The 17028-nt window shown below is 34.7% G+C and overlaps 1 protein-coding gene across 1 annotated transcript in view; it reads left to right on the plus strand.

Moving 5' to 3' along the window:
- The window catches only part of PSME4 (proteasome activator subunit 4), a 100145-nt gene that overhangs the window by 33543 nt on the left and 49574 nt on the right, over window positions 1-17028 (plus strand). Inside the window, exons 4-12 of the mRNA XM_088841475.1 lie at window positions 4330-4374; window positions 6122-6271; window positions 7527-7590; window positions 8316-8390; window positions 9556-9678; window positions 12070-12162; window positions 12908-13173; window positions 15678-15864; window positions 16628-16717. Of these exons, the coding sequence (XP_088697601.1) occupies window positions 4330-4374; window positions 6122-6271; window positions 7527-7590; window positions 8316-8390; window positions 9556-9678; window positions 12070-12162; window positions 12908-13173; window positions 15678-15864; window positions 16628-16717 (1093 nt within the window). The remainder of the gene's footprint in view (window positions 1-4329; window positions 4375-6121; window positions 6272-7526; window positions 7591-8315; window positions 8391-9555; window positions 9679-12069; window positions 12163-12907; window positions 13174-15677; window positions 15865-16627; window positions 16718-17028) is intronic.

Raw genomic sequence — 17028 nt, forward strand, 5'->3', positions numbered from 1 at the left:
TAAAAACGTACTTTCCACTTAAGATTCTATTTATCAATGATACAGTAGGATAGCAAGTGTTCATACCCAAGGGATACAAGTGTGGCTTTTTATAAACATTTTATTTTAGAAAATTTCTTAAAGAACCCTTTAATATGGCATGCTTTTGGAGTTGGTATTTTGTTTTGAATACTTTCGTCTTAGATGTATTCTGACACATTCTGAAACAGTTCTGTCAGCTGACTGCATGTGTTCATAACTATTTTTAGAATACTATTTTAGTAATCAAAAGTGAAAGGTTACTTCATTTGTTAACTGTTTGTCTTTCAAGTCTTAAACTCCTGTGCATTACGTATTTGTCTTTACTGAAACCACTGCTTAGAATGCCATGCATTTCAACATGATTTTAAAAGCTGGTTCCATGTTTGGAGCAAGGATTATAAACTTGCTTCTCCTTTCCCTTGGTCTTCTCTGTCCCATCCTCCTCCTTCTCCTTTGCGTCCTTTCCCTCTGTCTTCCTTTCTTTTTGCCTCAGGGGCAAAATACCCTTTTACTCTCATCTGTTTTACTTTCTACTGGAGAAACAATTTGTAGGGGTTTTGTTAATTATTACTCAGTAGAAAAATTAAAATCGGGAAAGATCTAGGTAGCTGTGAACGTAATACTAGCAACTTAAGAGCTGCTTATTGTTTACTTCATAAAAGAAACATTTGAATCTTTGGGTCATGGTTTTATGTCATGAAACAGTGTTCCATGCACTTGGTTGGAGTAGCATATAACAAGTTACAGATGTAGGCACACTAAAGAAAGGAGAAGAGGGCGACAGATGATGAGATGCTTGGATGACTTCACCAATTCAGTGGACATAAACTGAGGCAAACTCTGAGAGATGGTGATGAACAGTGAGGCCTGGCGTGCTGCAGTCATGGGGTCACAGAGTCAGATACGACTTGGTGACTGAACAACAACAAAATTTTGTGTGAAGTGGCTGTGATAAATGCTTGCTGATAAGCAGTGTTAGATTTTAAAAGATTAGCTTTGAGATGGATAGTGTTTGACTAACTGATGGTAGATTTGTTTGATTTAGGAAAAACAGGAAACAATGGATGTATTAAGTTACAGGGAGGTTGAAGGAGAGGTATGTAGAATATACCAGGGTTACAGTTTCCTAGTTCATTTATAAAAAAGCCAGTCTGATTACTCTGAAGTTAATTTTTAGCTCAGGAATTGAGAACTGAAGCTGAATGTTCTTCTGGACATGGGCAGTCCATACTACTCTCATCTTGACTATATCATTTGCTGTACATTTCTTTGATTTAGACATGAGCATTATCCTGACAAGGAGGTAGGAAGCATAAACCTCCAGGTTTATATAAGTCCACTGTCTCAGTAACTGGAGGCCAAAGCTTTTGGCTTTCCTCAGGCTTCTCTGCTGCATATTTGGCATTTACTTTATTAACATAAGGAATCATAAGGAACTTACTTCCCAAAAAGGAAAATTCACACAGAGTCATTTGTTGAAACTGGGACAAGAGCTCAAGAATTGGGACAGGAACTTACTTTCTGCCCTGATAAATAGGGTGGCAGTTGGGGGAGGACTTTCCTATTTTGATGCCATTTCCTAGATATAAATTAATAGCTACTCAGAGGCAATAGAACAAGTGTGAAAGCAAAATTAGTACAAAATTTTTTAAGGAGATTGATAATATAATTTATTTTGGCTAAATATGAAATAATTATAGTTAACATTTATTGTGCTTAATTCTGGGCCAGGTAGCTGCTTTCTTTACATTATCTTGTTTAATTTTTGTAAAAGCCTAATGAGAGGTAGGTATTACTGCTCTTATATAGATATGAGGCTATATAACATTTCTCTCCTAGTAAATAGTTGGACAAGTGTTCACCTTCAAATCTGTCTGACTCTGAGCCCAAGCTGTGAACCATTCATTACATGATATACTGTGGCTTTCTTTCCAACCTAGCCCACCCAAAGCTTAGTTCCTCTGTTAGATCCCTTTTGATTTATTAAAAAAAAGAAAAACTGTTTTGAATTGTTGTCACTTTAACATTAGAAATTTCCAACAGTTGGGAAAACTTTAGTGATTATTCACTCCCTCTAAAAATTAGTGAAATATAATCTAGTAGCATCTAGCCTTAACCTTTTATTTTATTTTTAAACAGAAACATTGTTCCCTTCATCTTGAGAGATTACAAGAATCACAAAAGGTCACTATACAGATATCACAGGTTAGAGAGATTGTACACTTTTCTGGATAAAGAGCATAAATCCATTGGCACAGGCTTATGTATAAGGAGGGGTTGAATTTGACTTCATTTAGAGGAACTGAATCACATTCCCACACACCCCATCCCTCTAGTGAGTGAAGTGACAGCTATAAAGTCTTAAAATTAACCACCTGTTCTTCTGAAGCGTGAAGGGAACTGGAGAAAGCATAGCTATGCAGCCTTTTGTGACTGGCTTTCTAGAATCGTTTTTGATATTATATGAAAGTTTGTTGGTAGAATAGAAAAGTTACCAGTAAGCATAGCAGGTTTTCTGTGTTGTACTCTCAAATAGAAATACTGCCACAGAAATAGTTAAAAATAAATGTAAATTTAACATGAAAACTGACATTAGGAAGTGTGGAATTACAGATCTGCTTATTTCCTTGGAAACTAAGTTTACCATTTTAGAATTTTTTTTTTTTTTAGAATTACCTTTTTTAAAAAAATCTATATTTAAATTGATCTCTTGTTTTGTTTGGAACCTGATGGACCTTCACATCTTATCTCTGAGTTCTAAAATTTGTTTCTCAGTGGGAGTCTTCAGTCCAAACCAAAAGAAGATCCAGAGATCCATGCTTTTATTTATTGCCCTGATAGAAAATGTTTATAGAGCTTTGTAAATGAATAAATATATAAATATATTAGTAATATATGTATATATGTAAATGAACACAGCCTTGTTATAAGCCCTTTAGAAATGCCCAGGAGTAAAAATCAGAGTTGTGGTCTTCGGGGAGTTGTAAATATAGTTGGAGAGAAGTTTGCCCCACTCTCCCCACCTTTTTAAAAAAAAAAAAAAAAACTAGGCAAGCTTAGATGTTCCCTCAATTAAACTCTGTTTCTGAATTGGTGAGCTTTTTTTGTGAGAGAAGTTAATATCTCTCTTCGATAATCAGAAAATGCTCCACAATGGCTCTCTAGCCATGTGGTCATCTTCTTTATTTTATAATTACCTCATGAGTTGTAGCCCAGTTTCCTCTTCAGTTAATTTTGTTCTAAACGCTTTTGAAATTAAAGAGGATTCTTACTGCTTCAAGTAATGAAGTTAATAGTTTTCTTTCTTGGTTATATACTACATTGATTACTTGTGCTGAGTTTGGTTTGTGTTATTCCTTAGAGTTTCCTTAAGAATTTCTTAAGATTAGTTCTTAAGCTTTCAGGGACATTGGGTAGACTTGTGGACTTAAGAATTCCAAGAAACTTAATGAGAAAGTGTCAGGTGGAAGCACTGCCTAAAAGTTACCTCTTTCCCCCATAATTTTTTCTCTTGAGATGTAGGGACTAGCTTTATTTTTACTTTTACACATCATACTATAAGTAGGCACACATTTATTTTAAAATTCCAATTTGAAAGCACACTTTGTTTTGTTGATTTGTATTTGACCTCTTTTGACCGTGGCCTAGTTAATATTTTAAGTATTCCATTCAGGTGATGTGTGTTTAAACTAGTACACACTAGACTTTTCATTAAAGTAGAAGTGTTTATTATAAGTTCATATACCAGTGTTTATTTTGCTTTACTAACGTCACTTGAGCCACCTACAAGCTGGAAAATAAATTACAGCCTTTAATATTCATCAACTAACTTTTTAAGTAGCTGGTCAGAAAGGTGGCTGTTGTTATTTTGATAATTGTTCCTGGCAATAAAGTGCCTTGAAGGGTTGTAAAACTCTCACCAGTAGGGTACAGAAAACTACTCTCCAGCAGTTGCTGATAGAAGCACTCTAGACTTTGCTGTTTGTTTGAAGCCTTTGAACATACTTCTTGATGTGTTGATAAGTATGGTCATTGCTGCCCACTTTTTAAAGATTGAAGATGATTTGCCCTTTCTCCAGTTTTCTTCCCTTTCGTTCATTGTATAGAATGAACAAAATGGAGACAAAGGAAAGAGTAGATTACAGCATTTAGGTAGTCATTAGACTTTTATGCGTATGAAAGAGAAGGATTGGTTATTGCGTGTACACAGATAATATCTAACTGTGTATCTTAGAGCTATTTATTAATTGAATTGTATCTGTTCTTGAAATATACCAACCTAATTTACCAAATGGCTTTTTCCCCCAGTTCTGTAGAAAATGTTCTCAAAACACTCGTGAAGAGCTGCCGACCGTAAGTAGCTTCTCAATTTATAAATCTTCTTATTGTTTCTGTGGACTTTTCCCCATCTTTAGTATGCCTTGAAAAGGAAATTAAAGATATAAATAGTGTCTGACGTTGTGATGTTAGTCACTGAGTGCAATATTATTTCCAACTCTTGAACTGAACTTTTCAGGTTTCATTTATAAATTTAGAAATGTTTAAGTGGTGTGGGTGTCAGTCACCCATTAGAAAGTAAGAATGCAATAATGTGTGTATAACTGGCTTCATTTGAAAGATATCCCTAGAGTATTGTTACTCAAGTCAGAATTATTTTCCAAAATGAGCCTTGTAGCTATTATATAAAAATGAATAATAAGAAGATGGTCCATACGTTTTTTTTTTCCATTTCAGTATAATGTTTGACTTTTAATATCCCATATTCTGATGTTTAAAGATAAATGTGGATAGAATTTAGTTTAAAGTCTAGATGTATGGGGTCTTGAACTATGTTTTCGTTCTTATTTATTAGGCTGTTCTGAACTGAACTGAAGACATATTTCTATGAATGCAGTGAATTCTTTTGAATGGAAATTTGTATGTTTATCATATGCTTATTATAAGAGTTGAAATTAGTTTATAGATCAGATATTGTTGCTGACCTACTATACTACTCAGTCTTGGACAAATGTATTTTCAAGATATAGAATATCTCCTTTTTAAGAAGCTTAAGAACTAACCTAAGTTATTCGATAAGCTACTAGTGACATTGTCATTTTGTGAAATTTGATCATCACTGAGGTATTTATTGGTTTTTAGGTTCTTAGATAATTTGTAGAATGCCAAGCTTTTATTGTGGGTTACTCGGCTGACAGTTGACTATGAAAAATTAGGAAGAGGATTCAGTGTATAAGATCTTTGAAGATAGGCAATGAAGTGTGATTCTAGTAACAGAGATATAAAGATAAAATAAGATTAATAATATGATGTATAGGCCAAACCTCCAAGTGTATTTGAAAGGGTTTCCTTTTTTTGGCCCATATTCAAATCAGAAATTTTAATATGCTTGTCATTATTTTAAACCCCAGTTGCCTCCCCATTTGGGTATCTGTTCAATACCCAAATGGATAATGGGTCCTCATTATCCGCTTGTCTTCATTTTGTGTTTGTCTATACACTTCTGCTTTTATTTTTCTGAATCTTCTGTGCCCCAGGGATGCTTCTGCCCATATCTTAGAGTTTTAGAATGTTAGAGCGTGCAGGACCAGATCATCTAGCTCAGTTGTTTCTTATACACAGGAGAACTCAGGGTCTAGTGAGGGTAAATGGTTTGTTCCTAAGGTGCCAAGAGGTTCCTGGACTGATATTCTTTCTCACTTTGCTGATATCTGTTTCTTATATAGACTGGGTTCCCTGTGACAGGATTTTTTTTTTTTCTATTGCTGTTATACAGCACACAGGAAGAAAAAAATAGCAGCAATCATGTTTTAAGTTTGTAGGTGATTTGAATGACTTGGTATTTTATCTGAGATTTCTCAGCTTTATAGCATTTTTCCAGGTCCAAAGACAAGAAGAAAATTTACCTTATCTAACTTAAGTGTGACAGGCTGTTTATTTTAGAATTGTAAAAATGTGTGTTTCTTGTCAGCTAACTTGACATTGGTAGTGTGTGATGTTATCTTATGAGTACATTCCCCTTCTCCCCCTTTTTTGTCAGGCATATAATGATGTAGAGCTTTTAGTCAATGATCAGATACATGAAAACTTTCTTTTTTATTAGGTATTTTCCAGCAGATGCTACAGCTGAGATGCTAGAAGAATGGCGGCCTTTAATGTGTCCTTTTGATGTAACAATGCAAAAGGCCATCACTTATTTTGAAATATTTCTTCCTACCTCTCTTCCTCCAGAACTTCATCATAAAGGTTTTAAGTAAGTGTATATATGTGTGTGTGTGTGTGTGTGTATCAATAGATCCTAGAATATAGTAGGGAATGCATATATGTATATATCACACATACACATATACATATATGTATGTATGTATGTAGGCAAACTAGTACAGTAATAAGTAAAAAAGAAATTACCAACTCAACCATTATGTTTCTTACACTTGAAGTGTGCGTGAAAGCTAAAACAGTTAAATATCAGTTTGCAGATAAAGAGAAAATAAGGCATTTATGTATCAAGCCACATAAGATGTGGGCTTTAAAAGATATTGGGAGAGAAAGACTGATACCTGCAAAAAGGAATTGAAAATTTCAATAAATAGGCAGTGATGGAAATGTTACATTGCATAGAGTTTAGGGAAGGGAAAAATGTTTTTCTCAACCTCGATTTTAACCCTCATCATGTAGTATAAATTTTGGGGGTCTCTCTCTCTCATAACTGCAGGTATATAATAAACCCTAGAATGAAAAATACTTAGATTGCACTTTTATGAAAAAAGTAACAGGTATGAAAAAAAAACTAGAAGGATAATAGTACGTATCAGTATATTATGGGTGGGAGGGTTATTATGCTTAGCCCTCCCACTGTCTCTCCCAGCATGTTTTCTATAGTGAGATGTCACATCTTTTATATCTGTCAAGTCAGAAATTTTGTATCTAGCTATATAGTTACGAAATTTTAATTACAGACTTCTAAAATTTTTTAATTTCTTTGACATTTGTGAAAATTGGTTAATATTCAAGTGTGTTTTTGCCCCTGTATTCTCTTCACTTTCTTTACTTTGAGATATTTTTTCCCACTTTAATTGTTCCCAACACTTCGTGACTCATTTCTTTTATGGAATTATCACTGTGGTGCTAGTTAATGGTGTAATTACTAGTTGGCCTCTTAAAAGAGAGTAAGGGAGAGTTGCAGGAACAGGTAGTAAAAGGAAAGCATTAAAGGAGAAGGGCATGGAGAGGAAGGAGACGCTTAACAGTGTTAGATAGGGATAGATAGTTATTTAGCAATGAAGTAGAAATTTGATGAGATTATTCCTTTGAGCTTAAATAAATTGAAAAGGGACTATTCAGACAAAAGTAATCTTTTGTTCTGTTAAGTTTGTAACTTTCAGTGTTATTTTTTCTAGGTTGTGTAGTATCAATAAGAATAATAGATTTAAAAAACTACAAAGGATACCTGCCTTTAAACTACTTTCTGTAAATCACTTGCTATTCATAACATTTTTCTTCTTCAGACTTTGGTTTGATGAATTAATTGGCCTTTGGGTTTCAGTGCAAAATCTCCCACAGTGGGAGGGGGTGAGTATCTCATTTTTTTCTTATATGCATTTTAGTTTGGAAGTAACTATCAGAGTATTCGATAAGTAACTTCAGCTCCTTCAGTTCAGTTCAGTTGCTCAGACGTGTCTGACTCTGCGACCCCATGGACTGCAGCACGCCAGGCTTCTCTGTCCATCACCAATTCGCGGAGCTTGCTCAGACTCATGTCCATCGAGTTGGTGATCCATCCAACCGTCTCATCCTTTGTTGTCCCCTTCTCAGTTCCTTAAAATTGGCTATTAACGATGTTGTAATCAGTTTTTTAGAATTGTATTTGCTGTATTCTAAGAGAACTAGACATTTCTTTATTTTGGTTTTATCACTGTCTGGAAGTATGTGCATGTACTGTGAAGTCCATGAAGAGGAAGGCCCTGTAGTACCCCCCATTCGTATGGTGCTGGACACCTGGTGGATGTTTTCTACGTGTATTTGATTGAAAACTTCTTTATCTGTTTGCACTGTGGAGGATGCTTTGTCATCTCCTTTTTTTAAAAATAAGCATTTCAACTGCATTTGATTTTATATGGGTGATGAGAATCAGGACCTAAATTTGGAGATTTGAAAAGACTGAGATATAAATATTAAATTCAGTTGTGCCAATAATGATTGTTCTGAAAAGAACAAACGGATAAAGGATGTGACTGTGACTCCTAAAAACAACAAATGTGTTTACTTAACTGTCTTTCTTTTTTGTTTACTTTCAGCAACTAGTAAATCTCTTTGCTCGATTGGCTACAGATAATATAGGGTACATAGATTGGGATCCATATGTACCAAAGGTAATTAAGAACATTTGAACAAATACAATAGCACTGACATCATCTTTGTATCTTTAAGGAGAAGTGTGTGTGGTTGCTGATTTCTAGCACCACAGAGAATGTTCTTTGACTGTTAGTAAAAACAGTAATTTATAAGGATGGGTCATTTATTTTCAGAAAGTAATTAGATCATATCAAGCTGCTATAAATGTTTGATATTTTTTGTCTTACCAATGCAGGGCATGAACTCTTTTAAGTTTCAGAGTGAGTAATTTATAAAGTACTAAGAATATTATTCAAGGTGTCATACATTGGTCCCTTCCAGTGAATTTTTTGTACTGTATTGTTAGTTCTTCTAGAGTATTCCCCACTTTTAAAATCACATTGTATACTTTCCTAAAGTAAATAAAGCTGGAAAATGTCTCTAGGTGTGTTGCATCTTGGGTGTTGTTTACCATGCTGGAGAATCACCTCTGGAGCGTCAGGAGGACTGTGGTCAGGCTGTGGTTGGTTCTGACACACACACGGACTAGAGCAGGGCTGGGGAGCAGCAGAAGGCAAATGCTCCGATTGCCTTTGCTTATGCTGCCTTCCTCTGTTGCCAGCCAGTAGAAACTAAGATGGAAAAGTAAATTTCTCCCACCTTTAGCCCCCATATTTGACATATTTAATTATGTTTTAAATATAAATCTAATTGTATTAAGATATTACATGACTGATTAAAATGCAGATTCTTAGGGGAAAATCAAGTCTTAAAATTTTAAGAGGTAGAGAAATTAGCTAGAAAATATTTTTGTGTATCCTTGGCTTGGAATGAAAGCATAGGAAGAATAATTTTGTGTGCATTTAGAGAGGCAGAAAGTAGTCAAAATATTTCACATTGAACTACAGTTACCTACTGTTTGCCTTTTTATGCTTAACTATGTGCCATTGGCCTGTTTTGGGGTACCTGAATATGAGTGCTTCATAACTGCATGCCTGTGACCTCAGAGTGTCATTTTTAAAAGGTATACAGTTATTTATATGAATTCCTCAGGAATAAAGCAAATTACCAAACAGTATGTCATAAAAAGCAATCAAATGAAAATATATACTGTAACACCAATGTATAACACGTAGGTTATTTAATGAACGAATTACTTGCTCTCTGTCAATAGTTATCCTTAATTTTTTTTTCTTTTTAAAGGTATTTACAAGAATTCTGAGAAGCTTGAACCTCCCAGTTGGAAGCAGTCAAGTGTTAGTTCCAAGATTTTTAACAAATGCTTATGATATAGGACATGCTGTAATATGGATCACTGCCATGATGGTTTGTAGTACATTATGTTTGTTTTATATAGTTCCTATAAATTTTGGGTTAACCATACAAAAATTCTGCATAATCGCATAAGTCTAAATTAGTGGCTTAGTTGGTCATTTGATTCTTGGATATTTTCTGATGCAGTAAACTTGTGTTTCTCTGACTCAGAATGTAGTCATAATGTACCATTTATAAATCTCCTTAAATAATGGACCTTTTAAAGTAAGGGTCAGAAGTTCAGAGTTTTGATTATAATGATCGTTTTATAATGTATAGAAATATCAAACCACTATGTTATGTACTGGAACTAACAGTGTTGTAGGTCAGTTATACTCTAAGTAGGGGGACAGTTAGAGTTTCAAGAGATTCAGAATGTCTGTAATAGTTTTACGACTGAGAACCAGAGTCATGGGTAAAACAACTTTCCCAAGTCAAATTGATAAAGGTGAGTTTTGAAAGCAGAGTTTGGCATATGCTCAATATTAATGCATTTATTGTCAGTGTTCACATAAAACATTACACTGAACACAAAGCTTGTTAACAAAGTAATCTTAGTGAAGGGAGAGAAGCATAAAGGATTATTTTTCCAACATCACTGAAGAGAAGTAAAAATACAGTCTACATTTTTATATCATCTTTCAAGTAAGAGCATTAGAACAACTTTTATACCATAATTCTCTTAAGTTTTCATTCATATTGCTTCTGCAGTTATCTCCTTTTTGAATTATTCTGCATGTGATACTTGATATTGTTTCGTGTTTGCTGTTTTCTCCCTGGTTACACTGCTCAGTTGGCTGTTTTTGTTGAAAAGACAGAATGGTTTAGCTCTTAAATTATTTAATTTTTTTTTTGCCTGTGCTGGGTCTTCATAGCTGTGGGGGCTACTATCCAGCTGTAGTGCGTGGATTTCTCACTTGGTGGCTTCTCTTGTTGCGGGGCATAGATTTTAGGGCCCATGGGCTTCAGGAGTTGCGGCTCCCGGACTTTAGAGCAGAGGCTAAATAGTTGTGGCTCGCGGGTTTAGTTGCTCCAGATCGTATGGGGTCTTCCCAGATCTGGGATCGAACCTGTATTTTCTGCATTAGCAGGCAGATTCTTTACCACAGAGCTAGCAGAGAAACTCAGAAGTTTAGATAGTAAGTTTCATTGTAAGATTAAAAGAAAAGAAATTTTCAAGCTTTTCTTTTTTGGTTGTTGTTTTATTATTAAACAAAGCGGAAATCCCATTTTCTTTCTGATATTCAATAAGAGCAAAAACATTTGGATATTTACTATCTTTTTTAAGCAGTGAGTTGGAACCTGGGCTTTAGGGGCCACAGGATTAGATAGTGATTGGTATCAGGCTTATTTTAGTTACTGTTGCTCGCACAGTTGTTTGTATTGGCAGCTTCATTTTGTGTTAAATATGAATATTTAATATTATTAAAAGTCAACAATGCTAATTACTGTTAGAAGTTTGAAAATTTTGTTGGTATTTTGCTATGGAATTGTGGTCTCAATAGTTTGATCTAAATTGGGAAATGTGAGTGTGGGTTTCATTTCAGCAGAAAGACATACTCCTGGTGTAACTGGATAGTCTACTTTAGGTCTCTGCTGATTCTTTTTTTAATTGAAATATAGTTGATGTATAATACTATGTTAGTTTTGAGTATGTGACACAGTGACTTGATATTTGCATACATTATGAATCTGTGCTGTTTCTTGAAAAGATCATCTTGAAACAGACAGTTTCAAGGCCTTTGTTATTATATTTTAGTCCTATATTCCCAAGGTTGTTCAACTTGGTAAAGTGAATGTTAGCCTTTTCCTCCTTTCCCCCTCCCCCTGCAACCCTAGTTATATTGTTGTTTGGTTGGTTGGTTTGTGTGTTTGTTTTGGTAATAGATTTTAAAAAAATCTTTTTCTTTTGAGTCACAATATGGTCAAATATAACACATTTAATCACTTGAAACATTTAGAAGTACTAATAAAATATGTGAATGCATTTATTGAAATCTTTATTTCCTGCAATGAGAAATTCTTCAGTTCTTCAGTCATTTAAGGAATGCTTTTTATGCTTACTGTGGCATACTTGGTTATTTTAAGATGAATACCTTAGCTGCAAAAGTTATTTAACTGCAAACAGTAAAAGATACTGTTAACTCTGAAGAAAGATATCTTTTCCATTTTATGATTCAATTTTGATAAGTTGCCCTTATTTTTAATAGACTGTTTTGAATTGATTTGTATGAAATTCATCTGGGAATTGTTTCTGACTTTTATTCAGAGGTAGAACTGGTTTTTGCCAGCAGGATGAATGTGAGCCCTGTTAGTGATTTGTGTATAGGCCTGGGCCTGTTCACCCCTTCAATTTTACAGAATTACGTGGGTACTAATATTGCTGCTCTTTCATCTGAACAGGGTGGACCAAGTAAGCTAGTGCAAAAGCACTTGGCTGGTTTGTTTAACAGCATCACATCTTTTTATCATCCTTCAAATAATGGCCGCTGGCTGGTGAGTAATGTTCATATTTTAATCTTACGGTTTGGAATTTTTTTTTAAGATATAGTCACATGTGACTGTTGCCTATTGTGTACATTTTCTGTCTTTCAACTAAGCTTTCCCTGTGTGAGCATGATTATGTTCACATTAAGGTACTGTGTTTATAGAACATATAGAAATAAATACTAGTGACTGGTGACAAAAATACTAGTAACTGGTGACAAAATGCCACAAAACAATAGAATCATCTTTTCAGTTTTATTGTATGTATGCTTTTTTTTAAGTTGCTGGGTTGAAATGGCTTTTCAAGTAATGGAAGACTCATGTGATGCTAGAAATTAAAACTGAAATTTGAAAGTGTTTATTATTATCGATGATTAATTGGTAAGAGTATTTTGTTCTACCTAGTTAGACCATACAGGTTCTTTGTAGTAAGATTATACAAACTGTTAAACAGCAAGGTCCTAGTGTAGCACAGGTGACTATATTTAATGTCCTGTGATAAACTATAAAGGAAAAGAATATGAAAAAGAATATATGTGTGTACCTGAGTCATGTGGCTGTACAGCAGAAATTAACAGCATTATAAATCAACTATACTTCAATAAAATTAAAAAAATAAAAAGATAGGTTGTATTTAAAAATTATCATACAAGCTGTTATTTGAAAAATGTTTACTTGGGACAGTAGAGAGGAACTGTGAGTATCTCTGTGAGAATGACAACCTACCTGGGACCTTCTGCTTCTGTGTCCCCAGAACAAGTTAATGAAACTACTTCAGCGGTTGCCAAACAGCGTTGTAAGAAGATTACATCGTGAAAGATACAAGAAACCTTCTTGGTTAACTCCTGTGCCTGATAGCCATAAGCTTACAGATCAAGATGTTACAGACTTTGTACAATGCATTATTCAGCCTGTCCTCTTGGCTATGTTTAGCAAAACTGGTAGTTTAGAAGCAGCCCAGGCTCTGCAGAACCTTGCACTCATGAGACCGGAGTTAGTAATACCCCCTGTACTTGAAAGGTAAGTGTAGATTCACATGTTTCACTGAAGCCTCAGCTGTGTTCACTGTTACTCTGGTTATCTATCTCTTCTACTCTTCTGCTTGGCTTTCTTTTCTTTTCTGTGGCTTGTTTTGCTATCTTGGTACTTATTCCTGTTCGTAGAGAGGAAACAAGATATTTTAACCTAATGATGGGTAACTTGATAAAGATTTATTGATGAGAAAAAGAAAATTGACATGAAATGAATAAAGTAAAATATTTTGACTTATGTGCTCATTTTAGTTATTGAAGTTTTTGCTCATAAATAAACCTCTGGCTGTTTCGTTTTACAAAATGTGAGTGTCACTAAATATTGAGAACATGGCAGTGGCATGTTCTGGATGTCTGCTTTCTTAGGGTCAGTGATAGAGAAGAAAATTTGTTTAGCTTCATTATTTTCATGTATTTTGTGTATAACTTTGTGTGAATTATTTCTGCTGTGTCAATTTCATTGTATTCATTTTGTTTTGTATGTTGGAATAGTAACAAAAATAGTTCTCCGTTTGCCTTATTGCTGTGATAATGCCAGCTTGGTGTGCTTCACAGGAGAGACCCACTCTCAGTGGTCTTAAGTGTTCATGAGCAGATTGCTCAAGCTTTCTTTTGTTCATTCTTTGCTGCCTGAACTTTAGGTTTAGGATTCTTCTCTAAATGGCTTTGTTAAAAGTGGAAGAAAAAGGTTAGATTTTGGAGCCTAGAGGGATCTAATGGCTTGAGTTTCCTAAAACTCAGATTTGTCCAAGGTCCTTACTGGCAGCATGCAGATGACAACCTGTTTTCTGACTCACTGTTGAGAGAGGAAAATTGGTGACATTTACTTGGCGAAGGGTATCCTACCAAAATGAGGCTCCATTATTTGTAATTGGAGTTGCTTGTGCTAGCTTGCCCTGTCTTCTTTGCCATAAATATTTAAGTTGGACATCACTATTCCAACCTCCCCTGTCTTTTTGTGTACATGTCTTAGGACATTGAAACTTCCAGCATGTCCAACTTAATTAGGAAATGGAATGTGAAAGGCAGTTTCTGCTTTATCTTCAGCCTTCGCTCTTCATTGCCGCTTGGCCTCCACGTGGTAGCAGGAGCTGTTGGTCAGTGGCGGGTCCCTTGATTTTCTTTGGAGAGGAGAGACTTGCCTCAAGGGACAACTTCAGTTGTTTGCAGAATTAAAATTTTGAACTCTGAGGTGTTTTGGTATTCGTTTACTTTCCCTTTGTTTTGCCATATTTCATTGTTTCCAGGTATGACTGGTGAGATAAAATTTTTAGTTGAAGGAACAAAGCTTATAAATACAAATACAATTATCTGTCACGTTTTTCTTTAGTAGTTAATTTTTGGACAAATTTAATACCAGCAGCATATGTGATTTCAACCAAGATGCTAAATGGACAAAATTGACAATACAATGATAATTTTTGAGACTCAGTTTTAATTTTGTCCTATTTAGAAGTGACTTGGCTACCATTTTTTGTAGATTTTTTTTTTTTTCTCTTTTAGAAAAACAGAAATCTTTTTTTTTTAAACCACACCATATGCTTTGTGGAATCTTAGTTTCCCGACCAGAGGTTGAATCTGGGCTGCCAAGGCAGTGAAAGCATCGAGTCCTAACCACTGGACTGCTAGGGAATCTCCAAGTGAAAGTCTTTTAAAAAGTAAAAAGTTTTAGACACTTGATTTTACATCTCCTGAAGACATCCTCTGCTAAAGCATTTTTGGCTTGTTTTATCTTTTAAAATAAACATAGGTTTGGTTATATTTTTTAATCCTAGTTAGAAATCCTCCTTTTTTCCTACTTTATTTAGAAATTTCCTTATTATATATTTACCTTTTCTGTTAAGAATTTAAACTGAGTGCGTTTCAGATTTTTTTCTCCTGTAGGAGAGTCTCAGAAGGGAAATCACTGAACCATAGAGTGAGTGTTCTTAGTTCTTAAATACTGACTTAGTGATCAGAGATTGCATCTGTCTTATTCCCCCTGTTTTATTCACTCTACTGTCAAGAATATTCTCTTATGTTTCTGAGAGCTGATTTCCAACTTTAGAACACAGACCTTTTTTTAAGTATAAAATAGGAAACACTTGAATATTTTAGTAAGATTGTTTTTTCCTTTAAAAGCGAAGAGTGGAGTAGTTGTGTGTTATTGCTGATTTCTAATAATCACTGATGATTAGATTAGATGCAGTCCTGTTAGAATGTGGGAATGGATTAAGATGCTGAAAGAATACAGAAATCTACCAGCTAATGTTATTTACACTGTGGAATTGGCATGAGGAACTGTGGTGAGATGTCAGGGAATTGGGGAAACATGTACCTTTCATTTATTTCTGTGATTCTGTTAACCTTGAAAGCAAATATTCACTCAGAATACTCTGCTACCGTACAAACCTTTAATCCGAAATGCAGTTTATGAATTTAGTAAACTGTTTAATCTGTTACATATGTTTATCTGTCGTGGAAAATTATTTTAATTCTGTTTTCAAATTGCAGAACATATCCTGCACTAGAGACTTTAACAGAACCTCACCAGCTCACAGCTACTTTAAGTTGTGTCATTGGAGTAGCCCGCAGTTTGGTGTCAGGGGGCAAGTGGTTTCCTGAAGGTCCAACACACATGCTACCTCTGTTGATGAGAGCATTGCCTGGGGTGGATCCGAATGACTTTAGTAAATGCATGGTGAGCATATTTGTAATTCTGTTTTCTATGTAAGTTTTAATTGTGTAAGTGATATCCTGTTACTTTTTCTTCGAATATTCTTTAGAACACAGTAAAGTGTAAAATTTCTTAATGGTAGCAGAATTATACCTGTAGATGCCCATGAACACTTAGTTGATCTATATAAGGTCTTCCTTAGGTTTAAAGTCATTTCCTGTAACTTGAATGCATTTATGATCATACAGTGTTTTAAAGCTTATTATAGATTTCCTATTCTGTGTAAGCAGATCCATTAAAAATGATAGTGTATGATCATTTGCACTTTTCTTTGCACTGGTCACAAGGAACATGATAAAAATTACTGGGTGTGAAACGCTGGATTCCCTTAATATACAAACCTGACTTAGCATATTGTTCATCTTCCCTCTTCCCTGGTCTCTAGCTTCTCTATTAGCATTTTTCTGTCTACACTTAGTTAATATTACATTTTTGGTGGGAAGCCAAGTAACTTTTTAGTGACCAAAGGTTAGAAAACTCTGTGCTTAAATCTAATAAATAACTGTATGAAAATAAATTTAGTACAACTTCATTACTCAGTTAACAGCTAGTTAGTTGTGAGGAACCTTAAAATGTTCGGTTCTAAGCAAAAAACTTTCAGAAAAAATTGTTGTGGTATTTCCCGCAAAATAATTTCTTTGGTACTTGATAGTAGCTTATGGTATATGTGTATTTTGGAATTAGAACTCTATGTAATTAATGTTTGCTCTTTTGCATCTTTCCATAGATCACATTCCAATTTATAGCAACATTTTCCACTCTGGTGCCTTTAGTAGATTGTTCATCTCTACTGCAGGAAAGAAATGACCTCACAGAAGTAAGGATGCTTTCTGCTTGTAAAAAGATTGGTCAACTTGAGTTCTAATTCCTACTGTATATGAATAGTAATATTTGAAAGTTTAGAAGTAGCTTTGCAGAGGTGCTGACAAATTAAAAGTACTGTTTTGTGACTAGAATGATATGAATGGAGGGCCAGATCATCACTGGTAAGATAGTCTGCAGAGCACCCACCAAAGGGGGTGGGTGAAAGTAGGCTATTCCAGTAAACAACTTAAATGAAAAGATATATTTAAACTTTTTGTTAAGCAAAAAGTATGGCATTTTGTTTTTCCATTTTATGTTAGGAAT

This window comes from Moschus berezovskii, chromosome 11, assembly GCF_049115385.1.
Source record: "Moschus berezovskii isolate FMDL1 chromosome 11, NW_MosBer_1.0, whole genome shotgun sequence".
Taxonomy (NCBI): Eukaryota; Metazoa; Chordata; class Mammalia; order Artiodactyla; family Moschidae; genus Moschus; species Moschus berezovskii.